Source organism: Somniosus microcephalus, chromosome 2 (assembly GCF_052327205.1).
Source record: "Somniosus microcephalus isolate GS21.2 chromosome 2, FLI_Smic_1.0, whole genome shotgun sequence".
In the NCBI taxonomy this organism is placed as follows: domain Eukaryota; kingdom Metazoa; phylum Chordata; class Chondrichthyes; order Squaliformes; family Somniosidae; genus Somniosus; species Somniosus microcephalus.
In genome coordinates, this window is record NC_140988.1 from 262046606 (window position 1) to 262062679 (window position 16074).

General features: G+C 42.9%; 1 protein-coding gene across 3 annotated transcripts; it reads left to right on the forward strand.

Moving 5' to 3' along the window:
* Positions 1-1814: 1814 nt before the first annotated feature.
* Positions 1815-15630, forward strand: smim15 (small integral membrane protein 15). 3 transcript variants are annotated; one of them, XM_085971467.1, is made up of 3 exons: positions 1815-1882; positions 4021-4149; positions 14579-15630. In XM_085971467.1, the coding sequence occupies exon 3, from the start codon at positions 14597-14599 to the stop codon at positions 14819-14821; it is 225 nt and encodes a 74-aa protein (XP_085827593.1). In that variant the 5' UTR covers positions 1815-1882; positions 4021-4149; positions 14579-14596; the 3' UTR covers positions 14822-15630. The 3 variants fall into 3 exon arrangements, with proteins under 3 accessions (XP_085827593.1, XP_085827576.1, XP_085827585.1); XM_085971450.1 differs by lacking the exon at positions 1815-1882 and adding an exon at positions 2416-2518; XM_085971459.1 differs by lacking the exon at positions 1815-1882 and adding an exon at positions 2553-2827.
* The last annotated feature ends 444 nt before the right edge of the window (positions 15631-16074 follow it).

Here is a 16074-nt window from a genome sequence, read left to right on the forward strand (position 1 = left end):
AAATGTTTGTGTAGTGATAGCACTGTTTTCTTTTCAGTGGTTGACATTGTCTTTCTCAATCCCTATGAGTGTGCCAATATTTGCAGAGGCCCCCAACACTGACAAGTTTGAAAAACACAGATGTAAACCATCAGTACTCCTTTACCTTAGTTTGTAAAGCTCAAAGTGCTCTCTCCATATCGCAATCCTAATTTGGAAGGATAGTATCTATGATTATACTACTAGGTGTTAAAATGCTGGGTAGCTTTTTAAAAATTCCAACTGTCCACCATTATGCTTTACTAAAATCCCAGTAACTACACTGCATTGGATAATACATTAAATTGCTTCTATTTAGTCTGTATTGTACCATACTCTACATTCTCATTTTATCATTGTACTGTAGGAGTCTCTGCACTCCTAGCAAAGAATCTATAAACTCACTAGTAGTTAACAAACTGAGTTTAATGTACTAAAACTTTACAAAACAAGAATATGCAGGAGAAGCTCTAAACAGGTCTATTCACTATCATTCCACACGAGGACTAACTGGAAACGCCCTCTACCTCTGACGTCATGACATCATCACGTTTCCCGCTGTTGGGACGTCACATGACCCACGTGATGACGTCATCGCGTCAGATTGCGATTTTGTCGATCTAGCTCTGTTTAACCAGAGCCAACATTAAAAGGTAATAAACATGATTAAAGGCAATTGTACAAGTCACTGTGAGAGTCTCTTAGTGGCTTTGCCACATACGCCCCCCCAGAATTGTCTTTAACGAGAAGAGTCAATCGCTGAGGAGGTCGGACAAGCCTGTTGGACCGACTACTAAATTCCCGGAAGCGCCGATCGCCATCGTGGCCGCGGGGGAAGTACCAGGACTGGCGTGCTTGACTCCCGGCGGTCTATTCGACGGTCTGGTAACGAAACTGCACGGTGGGCAGCAGCAGCGGGCCTTCGGGCCGAAATGTGCATGGTAATAACAGTAACCGGTCGTCGGAGGCGCCGTGGTCGGAGCCGGGGCCGGGCTCCTCGTGGCGGGGCGTTGCGCGATGGCGCAGTATTGTTGCCGGACTGCATAAATCTTATCCGCCTCTTCGGCGAGTGCGACGCAGTCTGCGGTTTCTGCTCGGGCGAGGGCTGCCTGGACTTGCGCGGGGAGCTGAGTAAGGAACAGCTCACGAAACAGAAAGCACTGGGGCTCGGACCCCAGGAGGGTCAGCATGTGGCTCATAAGCTCTGAGGGTTTGGAGTCACCTAACCCCGGTAGCGTCAGTAAATGGCGAGCGCGCTCCGCTTTGGTAAGACCAAATACCTGCAGCAATCGTGTCTTGATGGCTACATACTTGTCAGCATTCGGGGGACTCTCCAGAAGGCTGATGATTCTCGACGCCGTCGAGCTATCGAGGGCGGCGACCATGTGGAGATATCTGGTCTGGTCCTGTACGACGTTGCAGAGTTCAAATTGCGCCTCGGCTTGCACAAACCAAGGGGCCGCCTGTTGTTCCCAGAATTGGGGGAGCTTCAAGGCCACTGCATTGGCCTCCATTCCTGGCCCGTGTTCTGTGTTCACCGCGAAAAACGATCGCGAGGATTCGGGGTCACCAATGTAGGTGTCTCTGCACTCCTAGCAAAGAATCTATAAACTCACTAGTAGTTAACAAACTGAGTTTAATGTACTAAAACTTTACAAAACAAGAAAATGCAGGAGAAGCTCTAAACAGGTCTATTCACTATCACTCCACACGAGGACTAACTGGAAACACCCTCTACCTCTGACGTCATGATGTCATCACGTTTCCCGCCGTTGGGACGTCACATGACCCACGTGATGACGTCATCGCGTCAGATCGCGATTTTGTCGCTCTAGCTCTGTTTAACCAGAGCCAACATTAAAAGGTAATAAACATGATTAAAGGCAATTGTACAAGTCACTGTGAGAGTCTCTTAGTGGCTTTGCCACAGTACTGTAATTACTGTGTGCTCATTTTTTGCACTTTGCTAATCTGTACTCTAGTTTGGACTATGTTGTGCAACACTGGAGTTTTATTTTAGCAAAGTGCCCTACTGTACTTATATACTTCTGTATTATACTGCATTATATATTTGCAGTGTCTCATTGCACAGCGCTCCAATTTTGCACTGTATTTTATTGGTCTTGCCTGCAGTCATCTTTGCATTATGCTGTATTATCCTGAACATTGTTTTACTGCTGTAGAATATTACTATTTGGTGCTGTATTGTACTTACTGTAGCACAACATCACTGACTGCACTCTATCATTGCATTGTATTTCTGCACCGTGCTGTATTGCACTGATCTCTATTTTTGCACTGCTCCTTATGACACTGACTGTAATTACACTCCTTGCCAACCACCGCAGTCCGACTCAGCCAGCTGTGCCAATGACCTTTAACCCCCTCATGTGTCACACGTTGGTCCTCCCGCTTGTACTTCCGGTGCGGAAGACGTAAGTTGAAGTTTGCGCATGCGCAGCGGGCAGGATCAGTTTCCGCTCTGGTGCGTGCGGCTCAGGTGAGACGGGGAGAGGCCGGGGTCGGGTTAAGAGAGTGATTCGAGACTGCGATTGCGGGCTTGGGGCATTGGTCCACGAGTGAACTGGCTGCTGGTTGAGGAGGGCCCGAGGGTGCTGGACCCCTACCTGCAATCAGAGCCTGAGGGGAGAAGGGGGTGTGAGCTCAGGCTGGATTGGGGAGGTTTTTTTTTGTTGCTGTGCGGGGTCTGGAATTGCGTTAGATTGAGCCGCCTAAACGTGGGCAGCGTTGGGTCTGTAGATTTCCTTCAAAGATAACCGTTTAGCTTCAACAAGTGCTGCAAAAAATGGTACATATTCCAATTAACAATGCAAACTGGATTGAAACTTCACAGTGGAAAAGCTAATGTTTCGACAGCTGTCCCAAAAATGCAGGTTTTAAGTATAGTGCATGGTAATTTTTGCCATAATAGAATTAGAGCTAGGCCATTTAGAAATGAAATCGGGAAGCATATTTTCATACAAAGGATAGTGGAAATCTGGAACCCTTCCCAAAAGGCTGGACGCTGAGTCAGTTGAAATTTTCAATACTGAGAGTGATAATTTTTTGTTAGGTAAGGGTATCAAGGCTTATGGAACAAAGGCAGGTAAATGGAGATGAAATACGAATCAGCCATGATCTAATTACATGGTGGAGCAGGTTTGAGGAGCTGAATGGTCTACTAATTGATTTGGTACTACCTGAGATCCATTCCAAACAGTTTCTTCAGAAGCAATTGATTGCAGTTCTGAGAATCAGCTTCTGTGGCACACTAGGGCTTATACTGTCAAATTAAACTGCAATATGTGAAAAATTGGAAGCATTCTAGTTTGTAATAGTTTAAAGAGGGCATCAGAGATGCACAGAAGTGTGAACAGATATTTTAACATTTGAATATTCAAGAGTATATACCCCCCCTGCAAAGATTCAGTCTGCACATTGTGCTGGAATTAAAATATTGGCCTAGATTTTGCAATAGGAATAACAGTGAGGCTATCAGTACTAACCGCTATTTATGAAGTAAATTGGACAGCAACTTCCAGTGTCCGTGCATGCGCAGTTAAATGCGGAAATCCGGAAGTTGCTGTCCAATTTGCCCTGCTCTTCCACAAGCTTTGCCACACCGATACCTCACCGATAAATTCAGGATTAAAATACATGAAAGGCATAAAGTTGTAGTACTTACCCACTAGTTAACGACTTAAAATGCAAGAAAAAGCTAGGGCTGGTGCATTCAGGTGTAAGTGAATTTTTAATGGCATGATAAGTCTTAATCACTGCCAAATAACCTCTCTGGCCCAGATAATTTAATATTACAAGTGTGGTGTCTCATTCCTTCAGAATTTAATTATTTGGAGATTTAATAAAATTTAAAATGTTTTTATTTTCTTTGTCTTTTATCGCTCTCCCTCAATTCCATCTTTCTTTCACTCTCTCTTATTTTGCTTTCTGTACATGATTTTACATTGAATTAAGTATTCTAATTTATACTTCCTTGTTCAGACTCTGCGTGTCTCAGTGAGGATTCTTCAATCCTGCTCGGTTGAAGCGACACAGTGTTGTTTGTCCTGTTCACACAGGTCCCAGATCCCCTGTAGAGGGCGCTGCACAGAAAAGGATCTCTTAATAACCGTAAGTTGCCGCTCAAAATCTCATGGAAAGTCTGTAGGCATCTGTAAGCGTAATGAACGGCATGTGCCACTCCTTCGCCGCTGACCACAAAATCTGGGCCATTGTATCCAGTTTTGGGCTTCATACTGTAGGATGGATGTCAAAGTGTACAAAAGAGATTTAAGATGATGATAACAGGGATTAGAGGCTTTAGTTATGAGGTGAGCCGAGAGAAACTGCAGCTCTTTTTATTAGAACAGAGAAGGTTAAGACCAGATCTGAATAAGGGTATTCAGAATTCTGAACGGTTTTGATAGGGTAAAATGATTTCCACTGGTTGGTGAATGGGCAACCAGAGGGCGTAAACTTAAGACCACCAAAAGACTGGAAGGAGAGGTTTGGCGAATGATATATTTTTTTCGAGGTTTGGGCTCCCTTGGTAGAAGCAGAATCCAGAATAGTTTTTAAAAGAGCAATGAATAAATAACTTTAAAAGAAAAACTTTTTAGGTGTGGGAAAAGAGCAGAGGAATGGGTCTAAGTGGGTAGCTCTTTGAGAGATTTGACGTAGGTATCAGGCTAAATTGATCCCTTATGTCTTTCGTGGTCTCCTCAAATAATTACAAAACGTGCACCAACTCCAGCGCTGCTGTGCAAGATTTGAGATTTTCTTAACTTTATAGTTTCTAATATTTTAAAACTTTGGGAATCAACTGTAAAGTTCTTAAGCAGTAATGTTCCTCCCTGTGTTAAAATTGGCTGGATGTGCTGCAGGTGGCTAATTTAAATTAAATTGGGATTTTTTTTTGTTGCCTGAAATAAGTGTGTTGGATATGTGAGGTATTAAAATTGCAATTTTTTTCCAGAATATGTACTTTGATTTAAGCATAAAAATTATATTTTTACCAACCCTGCTTTATGGTTGTGCATACCAGAAGTATCGTGTCAGGTTCCAAGTAACTAAAATTGTTTTAATGTTTATTACACCACAGAGACCATTAAAAGGGAAAGGAAGTGTAAGAAACATTTTCCAACATAAATGTACTGTTAATGTTACTTTTTTATGTGGTTAATAAAATAAACTGAATGTTATAAAAAAATTAATTTGTGAGAAGGCTTGTTAAATTGCCACTATTCAATTTTTTGACTTTCGTTAAGGGGAAGGTGAGTGTGCAGTTTTCTTGCTGTACATTAAAATCATAATTGGCTGCATTTTTAATGGCTTCAGCACAATTTTAGCATAGTGCAAGAAAACTTCAGACTCACTGCTTCATCATTACCATGTTGTCAGCAAACTAAATCAATGGCCGGGCTCTAGGGGAATCGAGGGATATGGAGATAGGGCGGGAAAGTGGAGTTGAGGTCGATGATCAGCCGTGATCTTATTGAATGGCGGAGCAGGCTCGAGGGGCCAAATGGTCGTCTACTGCTCCTAATTCTTATGTTCTTATGGCCAGGCTCCTGACATTTTCAATGAGATAAATATTTACGAATTTTAAAAGTATCACAATTTAATGATATAAGGGAATATGTATCTATTAAGGGGTCCATTTGCCATATATTCGTTTCCCTTTAGGTTCTACAATACCATAGTTACTACACTACATTCGAATCAGAATGAAAAAGAGTTGGCTATATAGTAGACACGGTGTTGCCTTTAAATCGTGCAGGGTTGAGTCCCTGTGCTACCTGAGATTTGAATCTAGCCACGTGTAATGTGTTTTGTCAGTTCTCAAATGGACGGCAGCTGGGTTAACTCTTGGTTGCTGAGCATCTTGCCTCGAGGGAGGGAAGAACTGACACAGGCTGCTATGGCCTCCACATGAGGTGTACTTCAGGGATGCCTCGTGGCAGCTAAACATCTCACCTCATGGGAGGAAAAACTGATGCATGATCTGGCCTCCACTAAGCACATCTCAAAGTCACTATAGCTTATCTCAAGGGGAAAAAAATTGACATGGGCGCTTCACCCAAAAAGCAAGTGCTTTTGTTGGTTGAGCGCAAAGTAGGATTGATAGGAAAGTTGGGGCGATGTAAGCAGCTTGACCTGCAAAGCAAATTAGCTCACTTGTAGTGCATCTTTTTAAAGTAAAATTTGCTTTTCATTTCTTTTTGTAAGTGAAGATACTGCCTTTTTAGATAACCTCATAAAGTTAATTCTATAAGTAGGTATGTGCACATGTACAGAAGAGGGGGTTTTGTAAAAGGAAGGACAGTTGATCTGCATATTCTCTATTCTGAACAAAAGTACAGATTTTTGTAGGACTATGGGGGAAGAGCAGGGGAGTGGGACTAAGTGGATAGCTCTTTCAAACAGCGGGCAAAGGGCCGAATGGCCTCCTTCAGTGCTATATGATTCTATGATTTTTTTTTCCCAAAATAATTGAGCGAAAGTTGAATAGTTACTGTTTTCATTTGTTTAACGTCAATTTTCTTAATTTGGTTATATGCCTGGGTTTTTAGTGTCACTGGATCTGTATAAAATTTAGACTGTGTAAAAGAGTGGGCCTGAATTTGAGGTCGGAGTCATCCCGCGGGGAAAAATGCGATGCCAACCTGGGGAACCTGCAACACAGGACTACATGCATGCTAAAAAGCGGAAGCAGCATGCTAGAGACAGGGCTAAGCAATCTCACAATCAATGGATCAGATCAAAGCTCTGCAGTCCTGCCACATCCAGTCGTGAATAGTGGTGGACGTTTAAACAACTAACAGGAGCAGGAGGCTCCATGAATATCCCCATCCTCAATGATGGTGGAGCCCAGCACGTGAGTGTAAAAGACAAAGTTAAAGCGTTTACAACCACCTTCAACCAGAAGTGCCGAGTGGATGATCCATATCGACCTACTCCCGAGGTCCCCACCACCACAGAAGCCAGTCTTCAGCCAATTCGATTCACTCCACGTGATATCAAGAAACGACTGAGGGCACTGGATACAGCAAAGGCTGTGGGTCCCGACAACATCCCGACTGTCATGCTGAAGACTTGTGCTCTAGAACTAGCCGCGCCTCTAGCCAAGCTGTTTCAGTACAGCTATAACACTGGCATTTATCTGACAATGGAAAACTGCCCAGGTATGTCCTGTCCACAAAAAGCAGGACAAATCCAATCAGGCCAATTACCGCCCCATCAGTCTACTCTCAATCATCAGCAAAGTGATTGAAGGTGTCGTCGACAGTGCTATCAAGTGGCACTTACTCACCAGTACCTGCTCACTGATGCCCAGTTTGGTTTCTGCCAGGACCACTCCGCTCCAGACCTCATTACAGTCTTGGTCCAAACATGGATAAAAGAGCTGAATTCCAGAGGTGAGGTGAGAGTGACTGCCCTTGACATCAAGGCAGCATTTGACCGAGTGTGGCACCAAGGAGCCCTAGTAAACCTGAAGTCAATGGGAATCGGGGGTGGGGGGGGTGTCTCCACTGGCTGGAGTCGTACCTAGCACAAAGGAAGATGGTTATGGTGGTTGGAGGGCAATCACCACAGCCCCAGGACATCGCTGCAGGAGTTTGTCAGGGCAGTGTCCTAGGCCAAACCATCTTCAGTTGCTTCATCAATGACTCTCCCTCCATAAGGTCAAAAATGGAGATATTCACTGATGACTGCAGTGTTCAGTGCCATTGGCAACTCCTCAGATAATGAAGCAGTCCATGCCCGCATGCAGCAAGACCTGGACGACATTCAGGGTGAGGCTGATCAGTGGCAGGTAACATTCGCGCCACACAAGTGCCAGGCAATGACTATCTCCAACAAGCGAGTGTCTAACCACTGCCCCTTGATACTCAACGGCATTACCATTGCCTAATCCCCCACCATCAATATCCTGTGGCTCACCATTGACCAGAAATTTAACTGGACCAGCCACATAAATACTGTGGCAACAAGAGCAGTTCAGAGGCTGGGTATTCTGCAGCAAGTGCCTCACCTCCTGACTCCCCAGTGCCTTTCCACCATCTACAAGGCACAATTAAGGAGTGTGATGGAAAACTCCCCACTTGCCTGGATGAGTGCAGCTCCAACAACACTCAAGAAGCTCGACACCATCCAAGACAAAGCAGCCCGCTTCATTGGCACTCCATCCACCACCTTAAACATTCACTCCCTCCACCATCAGTATACCGTGGCTGCAGTGTGTACCATCTACAAGATGCACTGCCGCAACTTGCCAAGGCTTCTTCAGCAGCACCTCCCAAACCCGTGACCTCTACCAGCTAGAAGGACAAGGGCAGCAAGCGCATGGGAACACCACCACCTCCAAGTTACACACCATCCGGGGGGCCATTCAAGTGGGGGGAGTTAAAAGAAATGTTGTAGGGGATAGTATCGTTAGGGGGATAGATAGAGTTCTTTACAGCCGAGAGCGAGAGTCCCGAAGGCTGTGTTGCCTGCCCGGTGCCAGGGTTAAGGACATCTCCTCTGGACTGGAGAGAAACTTGGAGTGGGAGGGGGAGGATCCAGTTGTCGTGGTCCATGTTAGTACCAACGACATAGATAGGACAAGGAACGAGGTTCTGCTGAGGGAGTTTGAGCTGCTAGGGGCCAAATTAAAAAGCAGAACCACAAGGGTAAGGATTATTACCTGAGCCACGAGCGAATTTGGCTAGGACAAATAAAATTAGAGAGTTAAATGCGTGGCTCAAAGACTGGTGTGGGAGAAATGGGTTTTGCTTCCTGGGACACTGGCACCAGTACTGGGGCAGGAGGGAGCTGTTCCGTTGGGATGGGCTTCACTTGGCCAGTGCTGGGACTAGAGTCCTGGCGGATCATATAACTAGGGCTGTAGAGAGGGCTTTAAACTAACTAGTGGAGGGGAGGTTCCTAGAGAGCAAATAATAAAAATGACAACAGAGAAGGTCATAGACTTAGGTAGCAGTGGGGAAATTAAAAACCAGAGCGTGTCAGGAAAGGGCAGAAGGTATGGAGTAAAAGGTAAAGTAATAAAAAGGGCAAAAGCAGGAACTAAGTGTCACAAAACATCTTTGAAAGTTCTCTATCTGAATGCACGTAGCATTCGTAACAAAATAGACGAGTTAATGGCACAAATAACTACATATGGGTATGATCTTGTGGCCATTACAGAAACATGGCTGCAGGGTGACAATGCCTGGGAATTAAACATACCAGGTTATTTAACGATCAGGAAGGAAGGGGAGGTGGGGTGGCTATGTTAATAAAGGAAGGAATCACTGTAATACAGAGAAATGATATTGGGTCAAAAGATCAGGATAATGAAACAGTTTGGGTGGAGGTAAGGAATAATAAGGGGGAAAAAACACTAGTGGGCGTAGTCTATAGGCCTCCGAACAGTGGCAACTCTGCACGGAGTATCAATCAGGAAATAGTTGAGGCTTGTAATAAGGGAACATCTATAATTATGGGGGGATTTTAACTATCATATTAATTGGACAAATCAAATTGGGCAGGGCAGCCTTGAGGAAGAGTTCATTGAGTGTATTAGGGATGGGTTTCTTGAGCAGTATGTAACTGAACCGACCAGGGGGCAAGCAACCTTAGATCTGGTCCTGTGTAACGAGACGGGATTAATTAAAAATGTCCTAGTAAAGGGCCCCCTTGGAATGAGTGACCATAACATGGTTGAATTCCATATTCAATTAGAGGGTGAGAAGGTTGGATCTCAAACAAGCGTGCTAAGCTTGAATAAAGGAGACTATGAAGGTATGAGAGCGGAATTGAGTAGAGTGGATTGGGAAAATAGATTAAAGGGTAAGACGATACATGATCAGTGGTGTACATTTAAGGAGTTATTTTACAACTTCCAAAAAATATATATTCCACTGAGAAGAAAAGGGTGTAAAAGAAAAGACAGCCATCTGTGGCTAAGTAAAGAAATTAAGGATAGTTTTCGACTAAAAACAAGGGCATATAAGGTAGCCAAATCTAGTGGGAGGATAGAGGATTGGGAAAACTTTAAAAGACAGCAAAAAATAACAAAAAGATTGATTTAAGAAAGGGAAGATAGATTATGAAAGTAAATTAGCAAAAAATATAAAAACAGATAGTAAGAGTTTTTATAGTTATAGAAAAAGGGTGGCTAAAGTAAATGTTGGTCCCTTAGAGGATGAGACCGGGAAATTAATGGTGGGAAATATGGAGATGGCAAAAACACTGAATATTTTATATCAGTCTTTACAGTAGAAGACACTAAGAATATCCCAACACTGGACAAACAGGGGGCTAAAGGGGGGGGAGGAGTTAAACACGATCAAAATCACTAAGGAAGTGGTACTCGGTAAAATAATGGGACTCGAGGCGAATAAATCACCTGGACCTGATGGCTTACATCCTAGGGTCTTGAGGGAAGTGGCGGTAGGGATTGTGGATGCATTGGTAATAATTTTCCAAAACTCCCTGGACTCGGCAAAGGTCCCGGCAGACTGGAAAACTGCTAATGTAACACCCTTATTTAAAAAGGGCAGTAGACAGAAGGCTGGAAACTATAGACCGGTTAGCCTAACATCTGTGGTAGGTAAAATTTTGGAGTCCATTATTAAGGAGACAGTAACAGGACATTTGGATAATCATAATTTAATAGGACAAAGTCAGCATGGTTTTATGAAGGGGAAGTCATGTTTGACAAATTTGCTGGAGTTCTTTGAGGAAGTAACGTATAGGGTGGATAAAGGGGAACCAGTGGACGTAGTGTATTTAGACTTCCAAAAGGCATTTGACAAGGTGCCACACAAAAGATTATTGCTTAAGATAAAAAATCACCGGATTGGGGGTAATATTCTGGCATGGATAGAGGATTGGCTATCTAACAGAAGGCAGAGAGTTGGGATAAATGGTTCATTCTCAGACTGGCAATCAGTAACTAGTGGTGTTCCGCAGGGGTCAGTGCTGGGTCCCCAACTCTTTACAATCTATATTGATGATTTGGAGGAGGGGACCGAGTGTAACATATCAAAATTTGCAGATGATACTAAGATGGGAGGGAAAGTAGTGAGTGAGGAGGACATAAAAAACCTGCAAGGGGACATAGACAGGCTAAGTAAGTGGGCAGAGATTTGGCAGATGGAATACAATACTGGAAAGTGTGAGGTTATGCACTTTGGCAGGAAAAATCGTAGAGCAAGTTATTTTCTTAATGGCAAGAGACTGGAAAGTACTGAAGTACAAAGGGATCTGGGGGTCCTGGTGCACGAAACTCAAAAGGTTAGTATGCAGGTGCAGCAAGTGATTAAGAAGGCCAATGGAATGTTGGCTTTCATTGCTAGGGGGATAGAATATAAAAATAGGGAGGTATTGCTTCAGTTGTACAAGGTATTGGTGAGACCGCACCTGGAATACTGCGTACAGTTTTGGTGTCCATACTTAAGAAAGGACATACTTGCTCTCGAGTCAGTACAAAGAAGGTTCACTCGGTTAATCCCGGGGATGGGCATATGAGGAGAGGTTGAGTAGATTGGGACTGTACTCATTGGAGTTCAGAAGAATGAGAGGCGATCTTATTGAAACATAAAAGATTGTGAAGGGGTTGGATCGGGTGGATGCAAGGAAGATGTTCCCGATGATGGGTGAAACTAGAACTAGGGGGCATAGTCTTAGAATAAGGGGCTGCTCTTTCAAAACTGAGATGAGGAGGAACTACTTCACTCAGAGGGTGGTAGGTCCATGGAATATGCTGCCCCAAAAAGCTGTAGAAGCTACATCATTACATAAATTTAAAACAGAAATAGACAGTTTCCTAGAAGTAAAGGGAATTAAGGGTTACGGGGAGCGGGCAGGAATTTGGACATGAGTCTAGGTTCGGATCGGTCATGGCCCTGTGGGTAGCGGAGCGGGCCCAGGGGCCGTGTAGCCTGATCCTGCTCCTATTTCGTGTGTCTAATTCTGTTAGATTCAGGAGATGGTTCTGTGATAGTGGATTGGCGGTTAGGATCAGATCAGCCATGATCTTATTGAATGGCGGAGCAGGCTCGAGGGGCCGATTGGCCTACTCCTGCTCCTATTTCTTATGTTCTTATCCTGACTTGGAAGTTTATCGCCGTTCCTTCATCGTCGCTGGGTCAAAATCCTGGAACTCCCTCCCTAACAGCACTGGGAGTTTCTTCACCACACGGACTGCAGCGGTTCAAGAAGGTGGCTCACCACCACCTTCTCAAGGGCAACTAGGGATGGGCAATAAATGCTGGCCTTGCCAACGACGCCCACATTCCATGAACGAATTTAAAAAGAAATGCCTCTGATGCGCAAAAAAAATCCGCGCCTACCTTCTGCCTCGGGATCCACGTAGACTCGTGCCCCGTGGCCTCTACATGTAGATATGCGTAGAGGCCCACGTATCCCAGGGGCGCAGGTGGTTCTCAAGCGCCCTGTGATCACGTGGGCCGGCCCGATGAAAGAAGGGGAATCCCCATTCATGCTTACGGGGATTCCGTACGTACAGAATCCCTGTAAGCATGGATGGGGATCTCAAAAAAACACATTTACACCAAGTTTTTAAAAATTACATTTTTAAAATACAATTTAATTAAACATTTAAAACACAAATTTATTTTTTGAAACATAAATTTAAATGTTTTAAAGGGGCTAAAAATAACCGTAACTTATTTTACAGGTGCTTTAATGTTTAAATAATTGAAATTTTAAAATATTTTTTTAATTAAAGTCTTACGCTGGCAAAAGCAGGCCTTACGCCTGCTTTTACTGGGCGTAAGAATGTCACGGGCATTCGCTGGGCCGTTGTAGGGAAATAGCCCAACTCTTCGCCCATGGATGCCCATTTCCCGGGGATGTGTACAATCTGTCAAGGAGATTCTTGACATCACAAGTTCTGGGTTTTCACGCATGCGCTTCACACACGAAAACCCAGAACTTGTGGGGCCCTTATGGGTGCTTATGCACCCGTAGGCACTGGAAAATATGGGCCAATATCTTCAGTTATTTTGAAAAGAAAGGTGAAGATTTACTATTCAGAACATCTTGATTACTGTGTTTGGATCAGCATTGCTCCAGATTTTAGCTATTTGACTGAGTGCAGATGTTGGTGGTGGTTATGAGGATACTGTAGTATTAAGAGATGCCCAGTCAAAGCATTGTCTATTATCAAGATATTATCAAATGATTTGTAGATTAGGTTCACATTACAATTAGCTGAAGGTTGGATAGTTTTCAAAAAAAAATGTTCATGGCATTACTGGCCATTGTAGACATTTGTTTTCAGATTTAGCTGATAAAATCCAACAAAATGAATAAAGCAAAACTAGTCTGTGGTTATTGAAATATCTGTGGTATGGATTTACTGACTTATAAAAGTGTTTGACTAACATTAAGCATCTGAGGTTTCTGAAAAGCTGATCTGCAAAATGTTTAGCTGGTATCCTTTCCATGAAATACTAGTAAAGGAATTCCATATGGAAGGATTAGATTACAGTCCTTGGCAGCAAGACCTTTGAATCTAATAAATATTAATGCATTTTTAGTTTCTTCTGGTAACATCATCTTCACAGATAAGGAAAAGTCATTATCCTAATAATTCAAAAATAGTATAATTATTATTAAACTGCTAAAAATATGGTACTTTTGATTTGTCAATGTGAGGTCCTTAAAAAGACTTAGAAAAAACTGAATAGAACAGATGAACTGAATTTTTCAACTGTCTTGTACTACTGCAAACTAGAATGAATGGCAGGAAGTCCTGTTCTGATTGTGTCTGTTAATCGGGAACTGTTCTTTTTTCACTGTAGTCTATGTAGCAGGCTCTGTCGCTGAAGACTCACATTTATATAGTGCCTTTCACCGCCTTGGGACGTCCCAAAGCGCTTTACAGCTAATTAAATACTTTTGAAATGTAGTCACTGTTGTAATGTAGGGAAACTCGGCAACCAATTTGCACTCAGCAAGGTCTCCCAAACGGCAATGAGATAATGTGTTTTAGTAATGTTGGTTGAGAGCTAAATATTGGCCAGGACACTAACTGGCTGCCAGGAGGTGAATGAGAAATTTGCAATGACATCCCATGATTTTTCCGTTCTGTCTTCGGGGAGAGAATTTCATTCCTGGCACTTCTGAGAGGAGAAACTGGCAATTTTGACTGGAAGGAACACAATTGCATTTCTTGATTGAAAGAGCAAAGGCTTTAAAAAAAAAAAAAATTTAAAACGGAGATATTTAAGCACTTTGAATGGTTTAGCAGGTGTAATGTTGGGCTTTTGAGTAGCGATCCCTATTTTGGGCTGATACTTGCACTTGGCATATCCCCAGCATCAGCAGTGGGGGCAGCAAATAGTGGTCGGCAGGTTTTTCCCACACTACTCTGTGTAGTGCAACTTTGCAAGGAGTAGCATGCTTGAAAATATCCATGGGGTAGATTGTTACAGCATCTTGACTGAGGATAGTGTAGCTGGAGGGAGTATTTCAAGAAGAATGTGCGGGGTGGTGGATAGAGCACTATTGGTATTGACCCTAATGCTTTGTTTTACTTTTACAGGTCTTGGTGTAAACAAAGATGTTGGACATAAGAGGTTGGGCAGAGTACATTGTTGAATGGGCTGCAAAAGACCCTTATGGTTTCCTTTCAACAGTTATCTTGGCACTAACCCCACTGTTCTTGGCAAGTGCAGTATTGTCATGGAAACTGGCAAAAATGATTGAGGTCAGAGATCGAGAGCAGAAGAAGAAACAAAAGCGTCAGGAAAATATTATTAAAGCAAAGCGACCAAAGAAGGATTGAACATGTGACCGGGAAACATTCCCTTGAACTAAAATGCAGCTTGTTTTGCATATTTAACAATTGCTGTTATATTTGACAATAACTTCAAGGATGGCACCATAATTCAGTGACTGCATCATTAGATATGTGCTTCTATCCTCTAATATTTCAAGTTTTGGGTTTTTATGATATCCTTTAATATTTTTCACTAATGCTTTACAGCTAATTTTCTACTCTACTGTTTACTATTTGAAATAAGTGTATACATTCTCATTCGTCATGTACCTATTTCATAAAATCTGTAATCTTGTGACTATGAAGGTGTACTGAGACATTGCACTGAAATCCATATATTGATATTCATCATAAAAATAATGTTTGAAAGTCAATATAAGTTTACTATTTCTGAATTTAAAAATAACCTGTGTAATTTATATCCAATTCTATTTTGCTAAAAACCTGAACTGTTGCTGACTGAATTTCACAGTTGCAAAATAATATGAGGGAAGGGAAAAACGTGAAGTAATTTTCTTCAGTAACATGCTGCGTAGTAAAGCCTTTGAAGGGCATGGCTGCATTTCCAAGTGAAAGTCTTTGGCAAGACTTTTTAAAAGTTTGCTAATAGCCAACGTGATGAAGTAAATTGTGTTACAGTGCATCATTGTATCACTTGCACGTAATGTTATGAAAATGATGCAAGATGCTCTGTTGTCTCAAACAAAATTTTTGCCAAATACTTTTATAGCAGCCACATCAGTGAGAATGGTGATTTAAAAGCCTTTACCTACCCATAGTGCAAATTAAAAAGTGCAAAGAACATTTTAAAACTATGTACAGCAGCTCGAATGTTGTTATTTCAGTCCAGTTTCTAACCCATAAGTCCACACTAATAGTTTCCCCGTGCTTCTAATGGACTTCCCTGGTAATTATGTTAAACAGTACCTTTTGTACCATGCAAATTTCCCTGGGATCTATTCACAGAATCACAGAAACCCCACAGTGCAGATAGAGGCCATTTCGGCCCATCGAGCCTGCACCGGCACACATCCCACCCGATCCCCGTAACCCCTACACCAACACATATCCCACCCTATCCCCGTAACCCCACGTATTTAATCCCCCTAACACTAAGGGTCAATTTATCATAGCCAATCAACCTAACCCGCACATCTTTTGGATGGCATCAGTTGAATGTGGCTGTATTGATCATTATTCTATATCGATGGCAACACTCGTATATTGCTCTACGCCATTGGGCACTGTGCGCTGCAAAA